Genomic DNA, 21,919 nt, shown 5'->3' on the forward strand with positions numbered 1-21,919 from the left:
AGACGAATACAGGGATGGTAAAATGAAGTCAGCTGAATTCTAACTAACGTTTCAGAGGTCCATGCTGCCTCCATCATTATTGCGATCATCGCTCTGATTATCTTCTGAAACGTCGGAAAGACAACAAGCCACATCTTGGGACTCTCCGCTTTGAGAAACTAAGAATGTCACATACTAAATCATAAAATCGTGTAAAACGGGTATATTTGTGAGGGCCATACAGTACCACCAAACATACTATGAAAGTAAGAAGAGAATTTGACAAAATACACATCTTCAGTGTAATAAATAAAGCAAACGTTTTACGAATACAAATCATGCGTTGTCCCTTTACTTTTGGCTTACATTGGAATCTACACAGAAGCATAAGCGATCTAAAGCAATTTATAAACATTTATATTGAACATAAAAATAATTTATAACACACATTTTCTTATATTAAGTAAAATTTACATTGAGGATATTTGAATTTTATGAAGATCTACTCCTGTATATAATTGTTTAAATTATGTTCATTACAGTGTAAAGTAGAGTATTCAGTAAAGCTCGTTTCCATCAACCAAATTAATTGCAAATGAGAGCTAATAACTGGAGCTGTACGTCGAAACGGGCAACTTTTCGTTCTGCAAAGATTTTTTTTAAGAGTGATTATTGGAAGTCTGTAATATCCACGCTTAAAACAATTTAATTCTCAGATAGGAATGGACGTAAAGAATCCTAAATCGATTACTTACGATGCTTAGGTCTCATGAATAAAATATTTTAATTTAAAATAGCAGGCCTCCATCATTCACGTACTATCACAGAGAGAAAATTACCTCATTGGAAATAATATTGAAACTTATGTCAGAGAGTACGTGAGTCTGTTTGCTAACTGAAAGGTATGGTATATTTCACCTAACATATACATGAAACAATATCTCATATTAAAGAGGGTCATGGTCCAATCATCTTTGGTCCAAAGCATACAATTTGAGCTTGTAGGAGAATACTGTGAAATAGGCCACCACTATTTCCTATGTCCGGTATATTCCACACAATTATATACTCGTTGGAATTAGTTACAGCATCAGATGATATGGAACTGTCGAGCTATGAAATAAGACACGTAGGTTTATTAAATTTCTTACGCGGAGAGCAACTCAATTTTGGGAAATACTCTGAGGGTGTTTGCGGGGGGAGAGGCACGTGGTTGCAGAATGTAACCCGAATGACGAGTTTCATGATCTGTAATCTTCACATTTCATTCTCAAGAAAGACTGCTCCTTGGAATTATTTCGTTAGTAGCAATGCAATTTGCTGTTATTCTGCCTCGTTTGTTTCTCTGCTTTGTCTGTTTTCTCTTGTTATTGTAAGACCTGTTAGTTTTATTATTACAGGGACTGTTTAAACCACTAGGGTGCTATTTACGTAGTTGAATATTTTACATATCCGTAGTTTATGTCTGTATCCCAGTGCCTTGCTTTTCCAGGAAAATAGCTCTCCTCTCTGGCGTACCTGTTTTTTCCTTTATTTTTTCCTTGAACTTCGGTTGGAATAAATGCTATAAAATACTTATTCTGAAATAGTTCACCGCCATTTTCTGTAATACTCTCGCAGATCCATGTCCATAGTTGTTCAGATCTCCCGGCAGAGTGGGTTTATATCGTTGGCTTCCGGTCGTGAACCAACGTTCAGAAGGAATATTCCTCGTTCTTCATCTGCAGAAAAATATTACAGCTTGTGGTCCCCAGCGTTGCAATATTTGCTAAACGCTCGCGGTGTTCGTTTGGGAGAAGCAAAATTATCCATTCTGTTGAAAAACACGAATTAAACTTCATGAAATCGCCCTTAAAACACCGACACCTGTTAACGTTTCTTTGGATTGAACTGTACTGCACTCCGAATCACCACGTGCACTGCGCTAGTGGCTGTTCCTTCCTCCGTACACAACCCCGATAATTATAAAATAAAAATACATTATATTGGATTAAATTTAAACATTTAAATAAACTCTTTACACACTAGAAATGTACTACGAATTACTCAAAGTGAATTCTTACGAACCACAGTCGTACTGCAACTCTCGGTTTTGTAAATGGAAACGTATGCATAAGGGGGGTGACAGAAATGGAAGTAACAGCTCACGAGAACTGGGTTGTTTATAGCCGAGTGCTGGCAGTGTTACTGTTAGGAAATCCGGCAAACACTTACGTTACTTTATTAATCTAAATTGCACGAGAACTTATAAGGCCGATCATTTGAAGCTAATCGTTGAATTTCGTTGCAAGAAATTTTTTTCCGCAAACCCAAGAACATTTGTCTTTACTGTAATTCTTTATAGAAATATTTGTATAATTCTTCTTTATGAATATTATAGCAGTTGGATCCGATCTTTATCAATAGGTTACGTGCTCCCTAAATTTGTTGGTGTATAATTCAAGTTATACATAGTATATAATCTACATCTAAAATAAATTAAATAAATTACATTACTGATTATTCAGTGTTTATCATAAAATAATATATGCATTTTTTTTAAATTTCACGTACCCCCTAAGATGTCTTCGCGTACCCCCAGGGGTACGCGTTCCCCACGTTGAAAACCACTGATCTAAATAAATAACATTCAACTGAATCCTCATTCATACCAACCCATACTGCAAAATGTTCCTCATATTAAATTACACGGTACATTATTTATGCAGCTGATACCAGACCTGGCAACTTACAAAGTGTCTTGCTGATTCAGACACTTGCCTCCGACATCGACAGACATTTTCCGTCTCCTCCAGTGCCACCTGGTGGCCTAAAAGAGACATTTGCTACTGCACGTTATTAAACAGTTGAATTCTTGTCCTTTGTTCTGTTGTTTCGAGAGCAGAGAGCAGTATCGATTGTCAAGACGGCTTCTTGAATTTATTTTTATTGAAAATCGTGGGTTTGAGCGATGTCTAAAAACTGTGTGTATTTTACTGTGGCTAAATACACTTTTCAGTAAGCCGGATGGAAACGTGTAGCAATAACGGAAGTCAGTTTTGCAGATTTATCATGTTTTGGACATGACTGTCTTCTAGATTTTTGTACATTGTAGTCTGAAGAAGTACTTGCTGCCTCCATCATCAGGGCGATTACTGCTTGGTAATTCATTTGTGTGATATTTTGACGTATAGAAAACCTGTAATCGTCGAAATGTCATTCCGTACCAATGGCTTGTCAGTCTTCAGTCTAACCTTCTGGATTGTGTTCCAGCTCCATTTATCATGACGAAACACCTGTCGTGTTTGTAGGGTAAATTAACCTCAACTTCAATATATTATCGTGTCAGTAAGCCTTACAGCAATAATACGCGTTTAAGTGGAATCAATCTCTGTGACATGTAGGTATTCAAATATTTATTACTAGTTTCAGTCTACATAGGAAGCGAACATAATTTTAGTGGGGCCCTGTTTTTGAAGTAGCTTCTAGAATCAATGTAACCTCACAGCGACTTACAGAGTTAGCACTCTTAACACCGGAACACTTTCTCTGAACTGCAAAAGTCTCTTTTAAACCGTTAAATAATTTAATTGTGGACACAAAGGTGTCCTAAAAAGATATATACACATATTCAATGTAACTCAATCGAGACTTCGCCATTTTGCTTACCTGAATCATGGGTAAAGATATTGTGGTGCCATCTGTTAAGTGTAAACCACACTAGGTTTCTCTCGTAAACACAGCACACGGAGATCGACAACAAGGTTGATTTTTCGTATTATAATGTGTAAACATCTTTTTTGGGACACCGTGTATGTTATAGACATTTATTTTCGAGAAATTTAGTTATTATCAACTTATCACTGGAGTCGATTCGATCTTCGTACAAAAACTTGCTTTAGAGTAGTTAACACTCGTATTCATATTATTGAAGTATCGGTTCGATTCTCGGTCTGGAGGTTGACTTCGGAGTTGTCTTGGTCTTACTCAGTCCCAGTAGCCAATGCCTGCTTCTGTGTGTGAATTGAGTAATTGTTGGGATGCCACGGAGGAAAACTCCGTGTTGCCTAGACCACGGCCTTGCCCAACACAAGTTATAAATTCGAACCCGAGACCCCAGGATTGCAAGGCCAGCGTTCTAACCGCTGGACCACCTCATCTTATTATTATTTAGTGTTCTGTCTGACGACAGGTCCATATGAACAGGATCCTTCCATCCTTTTCTCTTCTCGGACTGGGACCTGTTCATATACGTTCTTGGCAGATGATCCAGAAGTGGTTTGCCATTGCCTTCTTCTGTGTGTGAATGGAGTAATTGTTGGGATGCCACGGAGGAAAACTCCGTGTTGCCTAGACCACGGCCTTGCCCAACACAAGTTATAAATTCGAACCCGAGACCCCAGGATTACAAGGCCAGCGTTCTAACCGCTAGACCACCTCATCTTATTATTATTTAGTGTTCTGTCTGACGACAGGTCCATATGAACAGGATCCTTCCATCCTTTTCTCTTCTCGGACTGGGACCTGTTCATATACGTTCTTGGCAGATGATCCAGAAGTGGTTTGCCATTGCCTTCTTCTGTGTGTGAATGGAGTAATTGTTGGGATGCCACGGAGGAAAACTCCGTGTTGCCTAGACCACGGCCTTGCCCAACACAAGTTATAAATTCGAACCCGAGACCCCAGGATTACAAGGCCAGCGTTCTAACCGCTAGACCACCGCGGCTACTGAAATATATATGAGGTAAATATTTTCTTTGGAATTAATGATCACGGAATAGAAACGCGTTGGGGTGTGGAATTTAGGTTCCACACATTATAGGTCTCTACACCGGTTGGTATTCCATTTTCATTTAAAGGGGAATGCTGTATAACACATACGTTATGCACATGTCTGATTTTCATTGTTGTGTTAGTTAAGGCTCCCCTGATTTAAAGCTCATTAAAACAGCTTTAGGGGGAAGAATTGTTCGCGTCTGTGGTCCGGGCTGTCTCATTTCCACTTCGATTTCGACAAGCGCTTTGAAAGGCACGGAAATTGTCTGCAGACTCAGCAGGGCTGCCGCGCCTTAACTTGCCCATTTACATTTTAATTCCTTTTTACACAAATTTTGAAACGTTTTCCTCAAAATGAAATTGTACGTGGCAGGAATCTTATTCATGTTCGCCTGTTCTGTGTACAGCTTAACTCTTCTCTAGGTTTGTCTCTTATTCTGTCCGTGGCTGATAAATGTTGAGGAGATCGATGAGTTTTGTGAAAATATACCACGCCACTACGCCGCTAAAACTTATCAAATGAGTAACTATGGTAACGAAACCTGAAGTTTAAGATTCTCTTCTTTTTTATTATTATTTTACTATAAAAATTTCTGACCCACAATTCTGAGCAAGTTACTTAACTTCGTAACGTCATGATTGTTCTTTACTGTTTTGTGACACCATTTGGGCTTGTAGGTGGTTATCAGGGTTCCTGAGGAACGTGTCGCTTTCGTCTTCAGGGTGAAAGTCTTACTTAATCATGAATATGATTGTGATACGTTAGCAGACGACTCAGAATGTCGGAGATTGTGGAAACTTGTTGTAAGAAGGCGCTTCTCTGAAAGGACTAGGGACCACATGCGGTAGTTTGTATGGAAGAACCGACTCACCGAGGCAAGTCATTATCGCCTTTCGGGATCAACACGTCGACAGCGTATTCCATTTACGTATTTTAAAGTTTCTCGCCTCTATTTTTAGAGTTGTGTGTTGCTGTCTTTGAGAAGAAACTGTTTTCCGATAACTGAAGTAAGCATTACGCAGACATTTCTTATTATTCAGTAACTTCGTAGGCGTTTCAAATGACTCGTTCCTTCTCTTACAATCTGAAATTCTTCTGCACGACGTCGACAACGTTTATTATTCCAGCCATCTGTCCATCATTCTCCATACAATACTGCTGATTCCGTCCTAACTTATACTTGCTCATTATTTATCTTCTTACTGTATCATTCTGTGTTATAGAATCTCTGTACCTGAAACAGCGACTTCAAGTAACTCAGTGACGCACTTTTATGTTCATTTGTTATACTGTATACACTCCTTCAATGCTGATTCAGTTATACGAGTGAAAATAAATGTGAAACTTTATTTGTCAAACTTGGAAATTCGATTATATTTGGTCTGCCTAATACAATGTGTAAAATCATACGAAAGATGACATTGCTGTTTAAAAAGCTCAAGATAGTTTAGCTTTTGTATCTCTACGTATTCGTTTAACCAATTTGGTTTGTTTTATTCAGCACAGGGAAGGGTATAAATACGATTCAGCTCAACTGTAATCCACCCCCTCTGGGTCCCTCAGTCTCCGCATTTCACTGTTTCTGATATTGCCCTCGCACAGCATTGTGGGATCAGTACGTAAGTGTAAAAGTTTCAAGGTTACGCCACTAGATGGGGGAGTGGAGATTGTGGATAGGTTGCGCGGTGGTTTGTGCGCAGCTGAAGTTGGCTTCACACTCCGTTGATATTTTATTTTAATGATTAACTTTCCGATTATATTTTATCATTTATCACAGTTTCGTCATAATAAAATATAATTCGATGTGTTTATGATGTTTTGTATGTTAACGTTGGCTTTCCACGGCCTTGTTCCCGTATCCCCATTAAACCTTAACAATATTAAGTTCGTCGAACGCGGATTTACCAAACACGTCGCTTTGGACGAAGGGTTTACGGTAATGTTCATGCACTGAAACCGTTCGTTAGCCCTGTCTGTCGGTTGAATGTCAGCTAAAATGACAGCCGAACTGCAAATTTTCCTCATAAATTTCAAAACGTGAATTAGAGTCTGGATGAAATATTGGCGATCCAGAGGCTCGGGACAATTTTGGGGCGACCATCTGACGACATTTATTTAGGCAATCGTTAAGCCAGATCCGGAATGGACAATTGCATAAGGAGACTCTTCATTTCTCTGATATCACCTCAAATATTTCGCCTCTCAGTCTGCTTGTCTGTCCGCTCGTCAGTTCCCTGTTTCAAACATATTTAACGCCTTGCATTATAGGCAACTTCTCTGACACATATACACTGCGGGAAGCCTAACCATATTTCAGACCCTGAACGCGTGGTTCATGGAGAATAATGGTTGTGAAAAGGGGGAGGGAGGATAGACTAAAGAAGGTTAATATAAATAAGGGGCTGCTGAATAAGTAAATTAACTAAATATGTAACTGGACTAACTCAATACTGGCAACGACCCGTTCTTCAAGTGCCTGAGCACTGCGGGTTCGTAGGTTCAGTACAGAGTTTATAAAAGTCAGCTCAACTCTGAGGACCTGTGGGAACCGTCCACCAAGAGAGTGGACCTCCGCTTATTTGTTATATCGACGTATCTGCTCTGTCGTCTGAAACGGCAAGACCTGAGGTTTTCACGGCTGAATTCATCATCAGGGATCATCGTCCTGGTGACGGAGGCAGTATGACCTCTGAAACGTCGATAAACTTCTACCAAACTACACGACGCAACAACCCATCATTTCGGTGCAGGGCATAAGATAACACAAATCATCGCTTTCGTCAGGAAACGTCGTCCTATTTATATTTATTTTCCGCATTTTGTTACTTTTTATTCCAACTCCACTTTCTCCTATCCTCCATCTCCTTCTCTCTTCTTAACCTCTTCTTCTGTTTTATTTCCTTCTTTTCTGGTTATTTTTCATCCTCTTGGCTTCCTGACATCCACAAAATTTCGTACGGGACATGAAGAAACATTTGTTATTAATCCGATTTATGTAAGATTTCCGTTTGCATCGGTATTTTGAAAAGTATTTATTGCTAAGTCATTGACAGAGCCGTCTACTGAATGACCTCGTTGTGATTAACGATGGAGTAGCTGGGGACTTCCGGAACCGCTAGGGTGGCCGTCAAAACTTTTTACGAAGTTGCTACCGGGGATAAAGTTGACTAAACTTGAAGCTTACTATTTATATCTGTCTAGTTCGAGGATAAAGTTGCGTGGGGGTAAAAATATATTATCCGTCCGTCTTACTTCTGGTGTGGTGAGGATTATCGGACATCGTCTGATAATCTTTCTAAGAGAAGGGTGAGACGTATTGCGAATTAGGAAAGGAATGAAGGAAGTACATAGTTTTATTTTTTATACTTCAAGATAAGAGACGACTTCAGTTACCTATTTTTTTGACGGGATATGCCATTAAAATGGACGTTAGAGGTACATATTGTGAGGGTGGACAGTGTTTTCGATTAAATCAGAATAGATTCTAATGATAAAAGTTTTGAAAACTCTGTAATGAACCTTTTTCTCCATTAGGGACTGAATTATTTATTTAACGGTTACATTAAAATAGAACGCAAACAGAACGGAATGTTTGTCCACCGGAACCATGACTCAGTTTGTATGTTTCGTCATGTACAGACATGTCAGACTGCGGTTTCACGGAGACGAGAATACAGATGGGTTTTTTTTCTCTCTCCGGGATTCTACATCGTGTAGTCTGATAGAAATTTAACGACGTTTTAGAGATGCTTACTGCCTTCTTCATCAGGGTACCCTACTAGACAACAGGGCGCAACATTCTCGAAGACAGCTGTTTTATAAATTCTGACAGCTTTGACGTCTTCGTCGATGACGGATTAATCCGTCTGAAGAGCTCAAACTGAGAATCCTTTCGCTGGTGAGCACAAACGAGACAATTTCACTCGAATGTCTTCGATGGTGGATCTGACGCGCTGACCTTTTAGGTTGGCTACGACTGTCATCTGTCGGTTCTCGCTACCAGGAAGAACTACTGAGCATGAAACATAATGTTGAGTTTTTGCAATGGACTTCCTGAAATCGATTACATGACTCGCATACATGCAGTGCACCTGTTGTGACGTCAGTACAGTTCAGATCATGAAACTGTGTGGCCACCCGCTGAATCTTGGACCTCCTGATGGTATCACTGCCTTTGTCATCTGTGTCCTCTTGCGTGTAGTACTGAAAAGTGGTTTTAGCATTCTAATATTCTTTTTTATGCCGGAAGATTTCTGTCTTCTAGATTGTTGCACTGTGTAGTCTCGTAGAAGTTTACCGATTTTTAGAGGTCCTTTGGAGACTGGATTTTGTTGACCCAAGACAGGGTCTGGTGGAGGGCTTTGGTTAATTCGGTGATGAACCTTCGTGTTCGGTAAGCCATCTAGTTAGAGGTCCTTTCCTTAACGTACCATTTTATTTCCCAGAAATCCAGGTATATAATTTTTGTTGTGGTTTGTATGTGTGGCCTAGATATGTACTATATACAAAACTTTGGTCAATAAACCTGAAGGAGAGAACTATATTTGCATGTGAGGATGATATTAAAACGGATCTTGAATTGAATGTGTTGGTATTGAATGAATTAATCTGATTTATGCATTGATTGACGGTAATCACCATTAGATTTCCACAACCGCAGAATAATTTTTGACTTGCTAAGCCCCAAAATACGCACGTAGTTTGAACAGAGCGCCACTAGCGACCACGTGACTAGAAAGTACCGTGCGATTGGCTGTTGCAGGGACTCGGAGCGGGAGGCGGGGGAGGGGAGGAGGACTCGACGCGTGCCCAGTCTCAAGCTGGCGAACGGCCGGCTACGAGTTGGGGCCACGCAGTCCGAGGAAGAGATTCGTTCTCCGCCGCCACAACCTCGTCTCGCCAAGGATGACTCCATCAAGATCAGCATCGAGAACACAAACACGTGTACCGACTCACTGGTGACTGCAATCGACGACGAGGCTCTGCTCATCGCGGACTACCTGTCCAACTCCCTAACGAACATGAACTACAAGGAGAGTGGAAAGGTGCATTTTGGGGGTGACGATGTCAGTTTATATGGCACCCCTAAGGAGGAGCCGGGGCCCAACCCTCTGGGTGCCAGCGAGAAACAGAGCTTCATCAAGAACCAACTCCAGGCCCTGTTTCAACCCACGGACAACAAACTGGCGATGAAGCTCTTCGGCAGTAAGAAGGCGTTGATGAAGGAGCGGATTAGACAGAGGGCGGCCGGACACTGGGTCATCCACCCCTGTTCCAGCTTCAGGTCAGTGCTAATTTGCATATTCTAGATTCACGTAGTTGAAACCCTTCCCTGCGATGTTATAAACGAAGGAATTTCTTCATGCGGTTACAGTGCGGCACTGACGTTCCTAGTGATCTGCTCGTCTCGAAACGACAAGAGGTTTTGTGTCTGTGATAGAAAAAACTTACTTTAAAACCCTGTGGTAACTATGCACCTGTTTTAACACTCGATGATTCTGAACTTTGTCCACGGATTGTACATTACGAGTTTCGTGTGTGCCTGAATTAAGATTTCTCACTGTCTATTTAACGACGTCCTAACTGCTCATATTGTTTAACGTTGAATTGCATAATAATTTATGAACGCGTGTGAGTTTTCGGGGCCAGGACATCCAGTAGCAGTGTTATCCACTCAACCGAGACGTTTGATGGTAAGAAGTGGTCGTGTACTATTTTAAATAATTAATCTCTGTTCGATTTTCGAAGTGACAGAGGAAAACCACGAATATGTTCTTACGCGTTTTCTGACCTGAGAAAAGTGACGTATAAATAATCAAACACTGCCCATGGTTTTAATGATGTAACTTTATTCAGTCGGGAATCAAATCCTGGTCCCTTCGTCTCGTTGTCTTACTTACACGTACGTAGATGGTACAGTCTCTTCATTTATAGTTACTTGTTTTCGTAAGGAATCGCCTTCTTCCCACGTAGTATTTATCCACACACATCCATTCTGATGTGAACACAATCCCAACTTGTTAATGGATTTTTCAATTTTTAAGAAACACGACTTTAAGTAAAATTAACCTCTCTGCTACGCACGGCATATCTCGGTTCTGGCCTGCGTGTTTGTTGGGACGTTCGGCGAACAAAACAGTTTACATTAACCGTTTATGAGTTTTCAAGAATAGAAATTACGCTCGACTCCTCAAGGTATCTTTATACAGAAAAGGTCTCGAGAAGCAAAGTTATCGATTATATGAATCGATTTTCTAACGTTATAGTTCAGTAAATGACTTAAGTGTACGGTAATTCAACCCTGAATATTGAGGCTTTAAAAACGCGTGTACACGTCGTCGAAACCAAGAGAGATATCATCGATTTCTGAACCCAGAGAACACCAAATCTCACCACGAGCTGTAGTTAAAACTCTTTTACGTAGTGATACAATGTGTCGATATTTATGTGATTTTCAGTTGTTTATCACTTGTAAAGTTTTGGTTGAATTTATGCACTGATATTACCTAATTTGTTTAACCAATCAAAGAATTGTTCAACGAAGCCTTTATTGTTTACTGAACAATTTAAAGATTCCTGACGTGGCTCCGATTGCAGAAACTAGGCTATTCCGTTGCTGAGAGTTGGTGACTAACGATCATCGTGAGATTTTAAAGATTTGTTGTATCGAACACAAGCCCAGGGTAGCCGGGTATTGAACTGAGACCTCCTGAATATAAAGTGGGAGTGTGTATATTCGTGAGTCATTGCGTCATCCCTCGTATTTTTAACATTGATGACGAATGAAGAATTGGGCAAGCACGAACAGCGTAAGTGCACTAGTTACTGACAAAGAGTCAAATGGGACCACTGGCTGTGCTAACCGGGGTTATTGTAGAAATATCCCGTATTTTTAGTGGTCAGAGTGTGAAGATGATTAAAGCTTTTCCAGAGTCGAAGGCACATTCACTGTTCCTTATCGACTTACGTGCACCAATTTGTAATACATATATTTATTTTTCCAGTCTATACACAAAACTTGTTTTAAAATAATGTTGTTTAAAATTTTATAACATTTACAATATAAATTGCATTATGTTATATTTTATGGCGCTTTTCTGTGTCGTATAATATTACATCTTTCCAGCGCTTTTGATTTTTGACGACATGTTTCGATGTTTACCACATCATCTTCAGGCTTATCAATACATACATTTTAAAAACTATTGTACATTTTTGTGCATTGCATTTGTTGATTTTTAATTTTCTGTCTTCATCTTGATTTGGAGTATGCATTTAGATGTTCATTATCGAGTTATATTGTGATATAGACTGGAAAATAAATATATGTATTGATATAACACAAACATGACGCAATTAAGATATATATAAAAAAACCAATTTGTAAATAATGACAATTTATCGAAACCTCGTGGCAACTTACGTGATATTAAATCTGAACTACACTTGTGATTCAGTATATCTTTTTAATAAAATGTTTTGGTATTACGTTCTCGAGATTAATTATTCCAGGTAATAGTTAATTGCTATTATAATTTAATTTAATTTACCTCGGTTCTCGTGAATTCTTCAAAGTGTTAATCTTTAAGATTATTTCTGATACCTGAGCAAACGTTTTTCTGTGATACGCAAAATTGTGTAGTTCACAGCGATAAGTACCCCCGATAAAACATTTAACAAACAGTGAATGAACAGGGTAGGCGCTCCTTTTATGGAGAAATCTTGTTGGAATATAAAAGTGATTTTCAAAATAATGGGATTTCTGACTCTTATATTTTTTTAAGTCTTTTCGTTCTCACCGGATCGGAAGAGACATTTTACTGTGTGCGTAATAAACCATGATTTTCGTCTTAACTGTGTAGTACGACGTATAATAATACCCTTTCGATGCTGACCAATATTTACGCAAATCATAAGTCAATATATTTGCATGGGAACACATTTTTATTGTTGGAAATTCGCAAATTGCCTTAATTGTCGATGTGTTTTTAATTTATTAATCTCTAGCACGAAATAAATTTCGATCAGAAAAAGTTTCTGAACGAGGTATCTGGCGCGAAAAGTAGTGGATAGAGATTCATCTTTACATCGGCTGTTATGACTTTTATATAGACACACGAGTGTACGTTAATTTAAATTTTAATGAATCTGCTTTATTTTATCTTTATGTCTGTGTGTCTGCGATGTTATAAACTGTCTTATCAGAACGGTGTGTCATCTGGGAAGGAAGAAAGGCCCGTCGCATTATAAAGTAAAATAATTTGTTTTAAAACTTTTGTTGAAAACTTTTTTGTTTGTGTTTTTTAAAAAAATTATGTGTCTGATTCCCCCTACAAGTCACCCCTCAAAAATAACACTTATTTTATAGCAGAAATCAGTATTTTCATTTGTATATTTGGTAAGGTCTTTATTTACGTCATTAAGGACGTTTGAAAATCTTGTCAATTTCTATAATATCTTAATAATTTTCCATAACTGTAGCTCATAGAGGGGAAAACGTTGGGACTCTAATAATGTAAATTTGATTTTGCAAATTAGAAACACTCCAGAAGACTATAAAATGTGCTAATTCCAAATTTGTCCTGTAATCTTTACGAAAAAACATTTTATCTCATGACATTAGAGGCGACGTGAACATGGCTTCTTCTAGGTTGTTGCCCTGTGTAGTCTGGTATACGTTTACCGACGTTTCAGAGGTACTTGCTGCCTCCATTATCAAGGGTATCGATCTGATCAAGCATCTCTGAAACGTCGATAAACGTCTACCAGACTACACGGCGTAACAACCCATTTTAAAATTTTATCTCATTCGTTATTTCCTTGGACGTTCTCCCCTTCGAGATGGAGAAACGTGATGCTTTCAAATGCCTATGCCCTGATGAATGTGCTAATGAAATGCCATTAAGCGTTCATTCGACAGGTGGGCGATGCATTTGCATCGTATGCCATCATGACTGCTGTCTGTCTGTGATTCTATGGACCACCCGTCGTCCTACGAGTCCGTAACATTCACAACCTGAATATCCATTCTTCGTGTATTTAATTAACATTTATCAACTGCATAGTTTATAGAACTTCTGGAAAAAGAATTGGGATATGATGCAAGTTAATTATTGGGAAAAAATGTGGGAAAAATTTTAGGATAATTAAAGTTTCTTAAGTTGGAAAGTGTATGGAGAATACTGTCGTGAAATTATTTAAGTTACAATCTCGGGATTTGTCTTATTAACTGAGGAATACCATGTTTTTTCTAGGTTTTAACGCTGTGTAGACACCATTGTGTTTAAGGAACGTGCTGTCTCCATTTTCAAGACAGAAGTAATCCTGAAGATGGAGACAGTAATGTCTGTCCTAAATGTCGATGGCTGTCCACAGATTTTCTTTGGTGTAAATCCAAAAAGTGCAATATCATTTAAATTAGGCCCTCATTCTATATGTGATTTTTCACAGCTGGGAAAATTAGCGTTTTACAACGCCTTAATAATCCTGTTGAACGCATTTTTATATGTTCTTATTACGTATATCAGATATCATTTCTAGAAATTGAAATTATGCGTACGTTCTCAAGACTAATTTTAATTGCGTATGTTCATTACGCCTGATTATAACGTTGCTTCGTTTTTGAAACCTAATAAAGACATTATTTGTAATTTAATAAACAAGTTTATATGTGTCTATTATAATTATTGGTGCACTACTCTTCTATGTAGCGTAAGACTACTGCTTGTTTACTAATCTGTGAAACAGAAAAGTAGGGAATTATAGCTATAAGTAATGAAAAATTAACGTAAAAGCCTTGGAAGTTGCCGCGGAATTAACTTTGTCCAGGTAAAGAACATATTTCTAGGGGAACGTTCATGTTCTTGGTCCGAGTATGAAGTTCTTGCGTTGTGTATACTCGTAGACGTGTTTTTCGTTTAACCTATCATATGACAGTGTGCAACCTGTTTTATATGATTGTACCTGTCAAATAGGACTCAACTTTTCGGTCTTGTTCAGCCTGTGTGTTGCTTATAGGTCGCGCGATGTTTAAGCCGAGAGAGGAGAGTTCATTAGTATTGGGGGGGTCGCACAGTCTCAGTTGCGGTGATGCACCGAACTAAACACAGCGAGAGCTACAAAACAACTGAAGCCGACACCCCTCTAGCGCGTGCTTCGGACGAGTCCATCTCATACGACGAAAATCAGTCCTTCGCGCATGCGCCAGCAGTTCTCGCGCGACCTATACTAGTGAGCATCATGTTTGGTTGTCTTGTTTCCGAACTGTTATCGAGTCATGTTAGGAGACTCGCCCCTCGCCTGGCTTGTGCACATCAAATTTTGGCCACGACATCGAAAGTTTAGTTTTGTCTCATTCCGAAACAGTCCACTGGTGACAGCACTGTCCCCTCAGGGCGAAGTGTCACGAGGATTGAGTTGCCTGTTTTAATGACGTCCCTCAGAGAGTTCAGCGTGTTCTAACTTCGTCTTCTCCGTGACGTTTACAAGGATATGATATACCTTTGGAATTACTACGGGGGTCTGTGTTTAAAGTAGTTTATTAGATGCAGGTGTTAGACTTTAGAATGATTGAACATTTTATGTTTATCAGTTAATACTTTTCATGCTATGAACGAGAGGGAAATTTAATTGAATATACGAGTGAAAGCAAGAAACGTGAATCATTGATGGCACTCGATATGATGTATGATCTATGAAAGATACAGATGGAAGGATTTATATTCCGGAGAGAACTAGTTCATGGCCTGCAGGAGAAAGGAAAAGAAGAATAAGGCTATATACAGCGTGTTTCTAAAATGCATATCACAACATAAGGCGTGTATTATTTTCATACAAAAATTTTTTTTTTTCGAGTTGTAGCCCGTAAGATCACCGATAAATTTTTAGTAATGCCTCTGTAGCCTAGCCCATAGTAATACTTCGTTATTACCGACACTTGGTAATTCTTTTGTCTGTACGCGTGCAGTTACGTGAATGGGCGGAAGGATTTGCATGAATTGATATCGGGTGTTAACGTGCCGTTAAATTATAATTCGAAATCCCGCTTTAAATTTTCTACGGTTAGTAAAAACGAACGTGACGGATTCGAAAATACGTGAGGTGGGACAGTGATAATGCCGTTAACCACAGTAATTTACGTGATGACGTCATGATTTAGGTGACGTCATCGGTCTTGACGAGGTTGATGACTGACTAATGTTAAAAAATGTTGCCCAAAGAACAATTTTGGAAATTTTTTTGTCTTAAAGGCTGAAAATTCATATACATTTGCTTTAGGAAGCGCTGACTTCGATTTTCTTCAGTCCCTCCAGAGAAATTCTTGGATAGTATTGGCTCCTAAAACACATCATAACAGGTTTTCTCACGTTACTCTTTACCATTTTTGACAATATTTCGTGTTCAGTGCAGAGGGCGTCGTTGAAGCAAGAACAGACCTGGAGGAACGCGGTGTTACAGCGGCGTTGTACCTAGGAACTGAAAACCCACGAAATGTAGCGTGTCCCTCTGTCAGGAACACCCGTTCGAGTAAAATTATCTGCCCGCTGCATTTCTCGGTAACGAAATGGGAATTTCACAGAATGCAAAACGTTTTTCAGTCAGTGTGTTTGATTCATCTGGCCATGACACTAATTGTTTTATTACTTTGACGTGTGGATATGAGGATAATATTAAAATGGATAATAAGGAAATGTGGTGTGAGAGTGTGGTCTGGATTTATCTTGTTTAGGATTGGCTACGTTTGTGGGCAGTTGTGATGTTTGTTAACAAGTTGGTTATTTGAACTTAAAATATAATCGACGCTGAAAATTAATTATTAAACTAATTTATAACACAAGATCTTGGTCTAAATTCTTATTCCCCATGCTTCAATACCTTTATAAGCTCTTAAACGTCTAATAAAGACATTTAAAACGAACATTATTAGATTATGCAATTATCAGAAAATTTCGTATAAAAATAACGGTAAAATCCAAAGTAGTTCTCCAGAAACAAATTTTTATTTGAAAGTTAACAAAGCATACAGGAATTGAGATCATTTCTTACCTTTCTCTATTTAGGAAAGCTGAGACGTGTTAACACGTGACAGGAGTCCATTATTTTCATAAAGAATATAAAAATTCATATCGTTGCTCGCCTTTGGTTGATTAAGAAATATTTTAAAATTTAATTAAGTGACCACGGTGTGAAATTTGATCTTCTACAGAGGTGGCAGCATCTAGGAACCCTCCGTTGGAGATCTTGTTGAACGTAGAGGACCTTCGCTTTCGTGAGGATGAATATTCAGTGTCTGTCCCTCGTCCCTACGTTCAGTAAACAGGGCGTAGTGGCCCTCCATCAACAGTATTACACATATTTAATTCACATAAGGCCTATAATCCCATAAAAACATCAAACTTATCACCAACCAACTATATTAAGCAATTCCTTATCGTGTGGAGAGGTTCTTCAACTGGCCTGATCGCCTGTAGGTTACGTAACGTAAAATGAGTTCTGCATAAAGAACTATAAATTATGTGATAAGACTAAATAAGTAAGAAAGACAGCTGTCTTCGGGTTTGTACGTCTTGTGCTCGGTTGGAAATTTACCGACGTTTCGTAGGTACTTACTGCTTCCATCATCAGGGCGATTATCGCTTAGACTACAGGGCGCTATAACCTATAATAGAAACAGAGTCATACTCGTTGTTGTGAGGACCTGAAATCCTATATAAATAAATGTATAGTGAAACATTAAGATTTTACGAAAGATCGCGTAGTTTATAAATAATTGAAGGGAAGACAAATTAAGGACTTGCACAAAAAACCAGTTGATGAGAAAAAGAGAGTGGGATTAATGCAAAGAAAGAATGAATCGTTTGGAAACTTCGTTTCGTATAAGAATGTTAATACTAAGTTCAGTGACCTTGAAGTAGATGCACTATTTTAGCTGATTTACAGATCATCTTTCGAACTTCCTTTAACGATAATGCACTGTGTTTACTTGTGTGGACTGACTGGTGGGTTTAAAGTCTGGCGAGCTGCTTTAGCGGCAACACCGCGAAAGCAAGTCACAACACTTGAAAAGAAAAACGCTTACATTGAAAACAATCTGACGAATGCAAGTATACTGCTTCTCGACATCGAGTAACAATGTACGGTTTTAACCAAAGTAAGAAGAACCTCCTAACTTCAGCCATGAAGATGGACGTTCTTTCTCCAGAAACTGAGTTAATTCTTCCGTAAAAAAAATGTAGCTTGTGAGGTGCTATGAGATCGTCAGTTATTGTCTCTCAAACATTAATCGTACAGTAGTGTCTCGTTCGCCGCGCTGTTGCCATATCTCGCTACAAAGCGTTTGCGACGAAATTTTCAAAAAAAAAAAAGTTTTGTTTCGATTTTAAAGTTAGAACATGATTCTTATATTAATCACATGTATTTAAGAACCGAGTTGAAAATTAAACATATATGTATGTTATCAATTTAAAAGATGATAACGGTTTAGAACTTAGTTACTTTATCGAGAAAAAAAAAATAATTATATTGTCCATGTCACTGAATATTAGGCAAAGAAGGGTTAATAAATTTTGTAAAGTTTGATGTATATATTATATGCCAGACTCTTTGAAAAAATTGAGGGGCATAATTTACTCCTGGAACGTGATTTTCAAGTTGCTGTTCCGAGCTTTCGATGTCTGTCACACGAGGCGCTCGGTTTCCTCAGTTGAATCGGTTTCGTGGATGAGTTTACTGCATATAAACTCAATGCCAAATGTGCATTTTTCGTCGTTTTCAATTTAGACAAATGACTCTTGAAATTTAACAGGCACATTTGAGTACCCCCATATTATGTAATCCCGGATTCTCATCTTGGCCAGGAGACACATCCGGACACATTTTTTCTGAAGATGGCTGTCTTTTGGCAATCGTCCTGATGATGGATACAGAAAGTACCTCTGAAACGTTGCCAAACTTCTACTAGACTACGCGGCGTTACAATTCAGAAAACAACCATCTTCATATTTTTCATTGTTTCCCTCAGTCCTTGTAGGATAATATCTGGATTGTACTTTAAAATAAGCCATTACACCTTCCTTCCAAGCCCTATTGAATTTATTAATGATTAATTATCTTGTTATTTGATACTACGTAATCTGTTATTAACAACCCTTTAATGTACCATAAATAAATAATTAATGTTACGTAAACGAATATTCAGAAATCTGTTTTCTCCCGCCAGAGGTCTCTGCTATTCCTACGCGTGATATTTTGTCGTATTCCACTGTCGCTGCTTGTTCAGGAAACGCGTGTCAGATCCGTGAACTAATTCTGCCTTTAACTGGGATAAATTTGAATTGAGGTACGCAAATTCAGCGCATGCGCGAGAGTTATCACTTTGTTGTAAGTGGTCGATATGTATAAACAATGAGCTGTTAATCGACAAGACTTGAAAGTAAGCTCTCGCCCTTGTCAGTTAAGGATTTAAGAAATGGAACGGACTGTAGACGTGATCATAACGCACCTGCGGGCGAGGTCACGTGACAAGACTGCCCCGATTATGACGTCACAGAGAACATCAGTCATTGGTTTTATCCAGGGACGTCGAGTGTTGATATCTGGTTTAACATTTAAGAACTTCAACTGTGGTTGTATCATGGTTTAAGGTAGTTAAAATTCACCTCAGCAGAGCTATTCATAAATATATAATTGAAGTTTAGCCCCAGTTGCGAATCTAATAGTTGCTTAGTTGTTTAATAAATATACCGTTTCTTGTAGAATCCAAACCGAAATGACCATGAATACGGCTGCCTTCTGGATTTTTAAACCGAGTAGTCTCCCTGATGATGGAAGCAAAAATCATCTGTGAAACCTCGGTAAACTATATTCTTTTTCATACTAGCTGCTTTGAGAACCTCAAATCTTACGTTAATTACTGTGTTTACTAGAGCCTGTCTCAGTCCCTATTCATTTTAAGATTCATTTTAATATTATCCTCACATTTACGCAGAAGCATTCGAAGTGTTTTCTCTTACCTTCGAGGCTTTTGGGTGAAAGGGTCACTCAAACCAGCGCGGTGTGCAGAGACGATAATGTTACGATTTGTGCATACCGCGTTAGTCTGAGAGGAAACTTAAAGTTTTGTGATAAATTTCTTATATCACATGCCAAAGCCATCTTAACCTTAATGATTAAATTTCCCTAGTAACATTTGCTAAGGAGTACAAATTAGAAACCTCATCATGACGCGTTAACATTTGTTCACAATCTGAACGTGTTTCGGCAGTTAGTGCAACTGATCTCTGACTTGTTTATTTATGAATACGTCTATCAAAACATCATTAAGAACGAATACAAATTAAAATAGTGCCAAAGGTAATATTAAAACTTACATTAAATAAATAAAATACCGTGTCACAGTACAATCACTACTCGTAAGCCAATGAGAGCCAAGTAAGTTAGAATAAGGGAATACTCACATTGTGTACATTCGCCATATTTGTTCAGTGTTGCCATAACCACTTGTGAAATAAGTTTTGGCATTTTATGAGTTAAAATTAGTGGCTTAATATGTTTATTTATAAGATAGTGTAGTTGCGTCATATTGTGAATTATTAAATTAAAATTAATTATTTGGTTTTCCGTCAAATCACAATGTATTTAAAATAAGATAATTAAGATATCATTCTGTGTTCCATATCGAATAATCGATTTACAATTGGAACATTTACAACATATTTCGGTTTTATTAAACCATCATCAGGTGTAAAATTATATTAAATTTAAAACTGAATTACAATTTTTTACAATTTTTTGTAGTGTAGTTTTTTGGTGGTCGTGTCCAGATATTTTCATATAATGGATCAACTTTATTGTTTGAAGTGATGATTTTGATGTTTACACTACGAAAAATTGTAAAAAATTGTAATTGAGTTTTAAATTTAATATAATTTTACACCTGATGATGGTTTAATAAAACCGAAACATGTTGTAACTGTTCCAATTGTAAATCGATTATTCGATATGGAACACAGAATTATATTTTAATTATTTTAATTATCTTATTTTAAATACATTGTGATTTGACAGAATAACCAAATAATTAATTTTAATGTTTATATATGTTAATTTTCTCGTTTCGTGCTAAAGTTTAACGTAAAAACGTGATATGACGCTCAAATTTATTATCAGAGTACAAATGTGCAGTTAACTAAGCAAATACTCCAGGACGTTACGGGTCACCGCTTCGAGCCCGTGATCTGCAATATGCAGCAGGTTCGACAGCGGACAAATCGGAGAGCATGCGCATTTAGAGAAAAGAATTGTTTAATTACTTAGACATGGAGTACACGTTTTACAAATGCCTTGTTGTTTAACTATTGCAAATACAAATACGTTGTTAGAAATCTACTATGGGAACATCGGTCAATTATACCAGTCAACAAAATTTTGGTAACGCGATGAACAACAAACTGTTCATAATACTTTTTCAGATACAGCGAGAATAAAGATCTATGCGTGTTAAAAAATTTTGAGTGGTATTTTCGTATTTCGTTAAATATTTACCATATCGGAAATTTGTTTAAGATATTAACGATATTCAGACATATACTTTGCTATGTGTACTAAGGTTTATATTATGAACTAATTTTCCAAAATACGATACAGCCAGACTTGCTTAGCTAATCGTTGGTTTTCTTAGAAAAGCCTTTTCAGTTCGTAAAATGAGGTAATGATCTCCAATACAGAGATACAAAGAATGTGTAAGGAAACTGTCATGACCGGATCTGGCGCTAAGGATCGAATTTGGTAATCACCTAATGCAAAATTAGGTTTGAGATGTGTTAATGTAGAGTGTGGGTTATGTTGAAATCACTAAGGCTACAGTGTAATTAGTTTCGATAACTTTCAATTTGTCCCTCGCCGTTCACAAATTCAAAGTTCCCTTTAAATTTTGATGGGTTATTTCAGAAACGAAACTTTTGTTTGTACTAACACGAAATTTTCCATTACGTTTTCATTTTACGTACTATATATAACATAAACAGTGAATGTGGAAATTCTAGAACTATAATATGCCCATTAATTATTTATTTCGCTATTTCCTGTTCATATGGACCTGTCGTCAGACACAACACTAAATAATAATAAGATGAGGTGGTCTAGCGGTTAGAACGCTGGCCTTGTAATCCTGGGGTCTCGGGTTCG

The 21,919-nt window shown here is 38.0% G+C and overlaps 1 protein-coding gene across 13 annotated transcripts in view; it reads left to right on the forward strand.

Moving 5' to 3' along the window:
• Positions 1 to 21,919, forward strand: part of Ih (hyperpolarization activated cyclic nucleotide gated potassium channel Ih) — a 381,399-nt gene that overhangs the window by 162,297 nt on the left and 197,183 nt on the right. For all 13 annotated transcript variants that reach the window (XM_087359920.1, XM_087359947.1, XM_087359924.1 and 10 more), the window contains exon 2: positions 9,498 to 10,019. In XM_087359920.1, the coding sequence (XP_087216046.1) occupies positions 9,498 to 10,019 (522 nt within the window). The remainder of the gene's footprint in view (positions 1 to 9,497; positions 10,020 to 21,919) is intronic.

Source organism: Zootermopsis nevadensis, unplaced genomic scaffold (assembly GCF_977971745.1).
Source record: "Zootermopsis nevadensis isolate Lab colony 2312 unplaced genomic scaffold, Znev_1.0 Znev_ptg000003l, whole genome shotgun sequence".
Taxonomy (NCBI): domain Eukaryota; kingdom Metazoa; phylum Arthropoda; class Insecta; order Blattodea; family Termopsidae; genus Zootermopsis; species Zootermopsis nevadensis.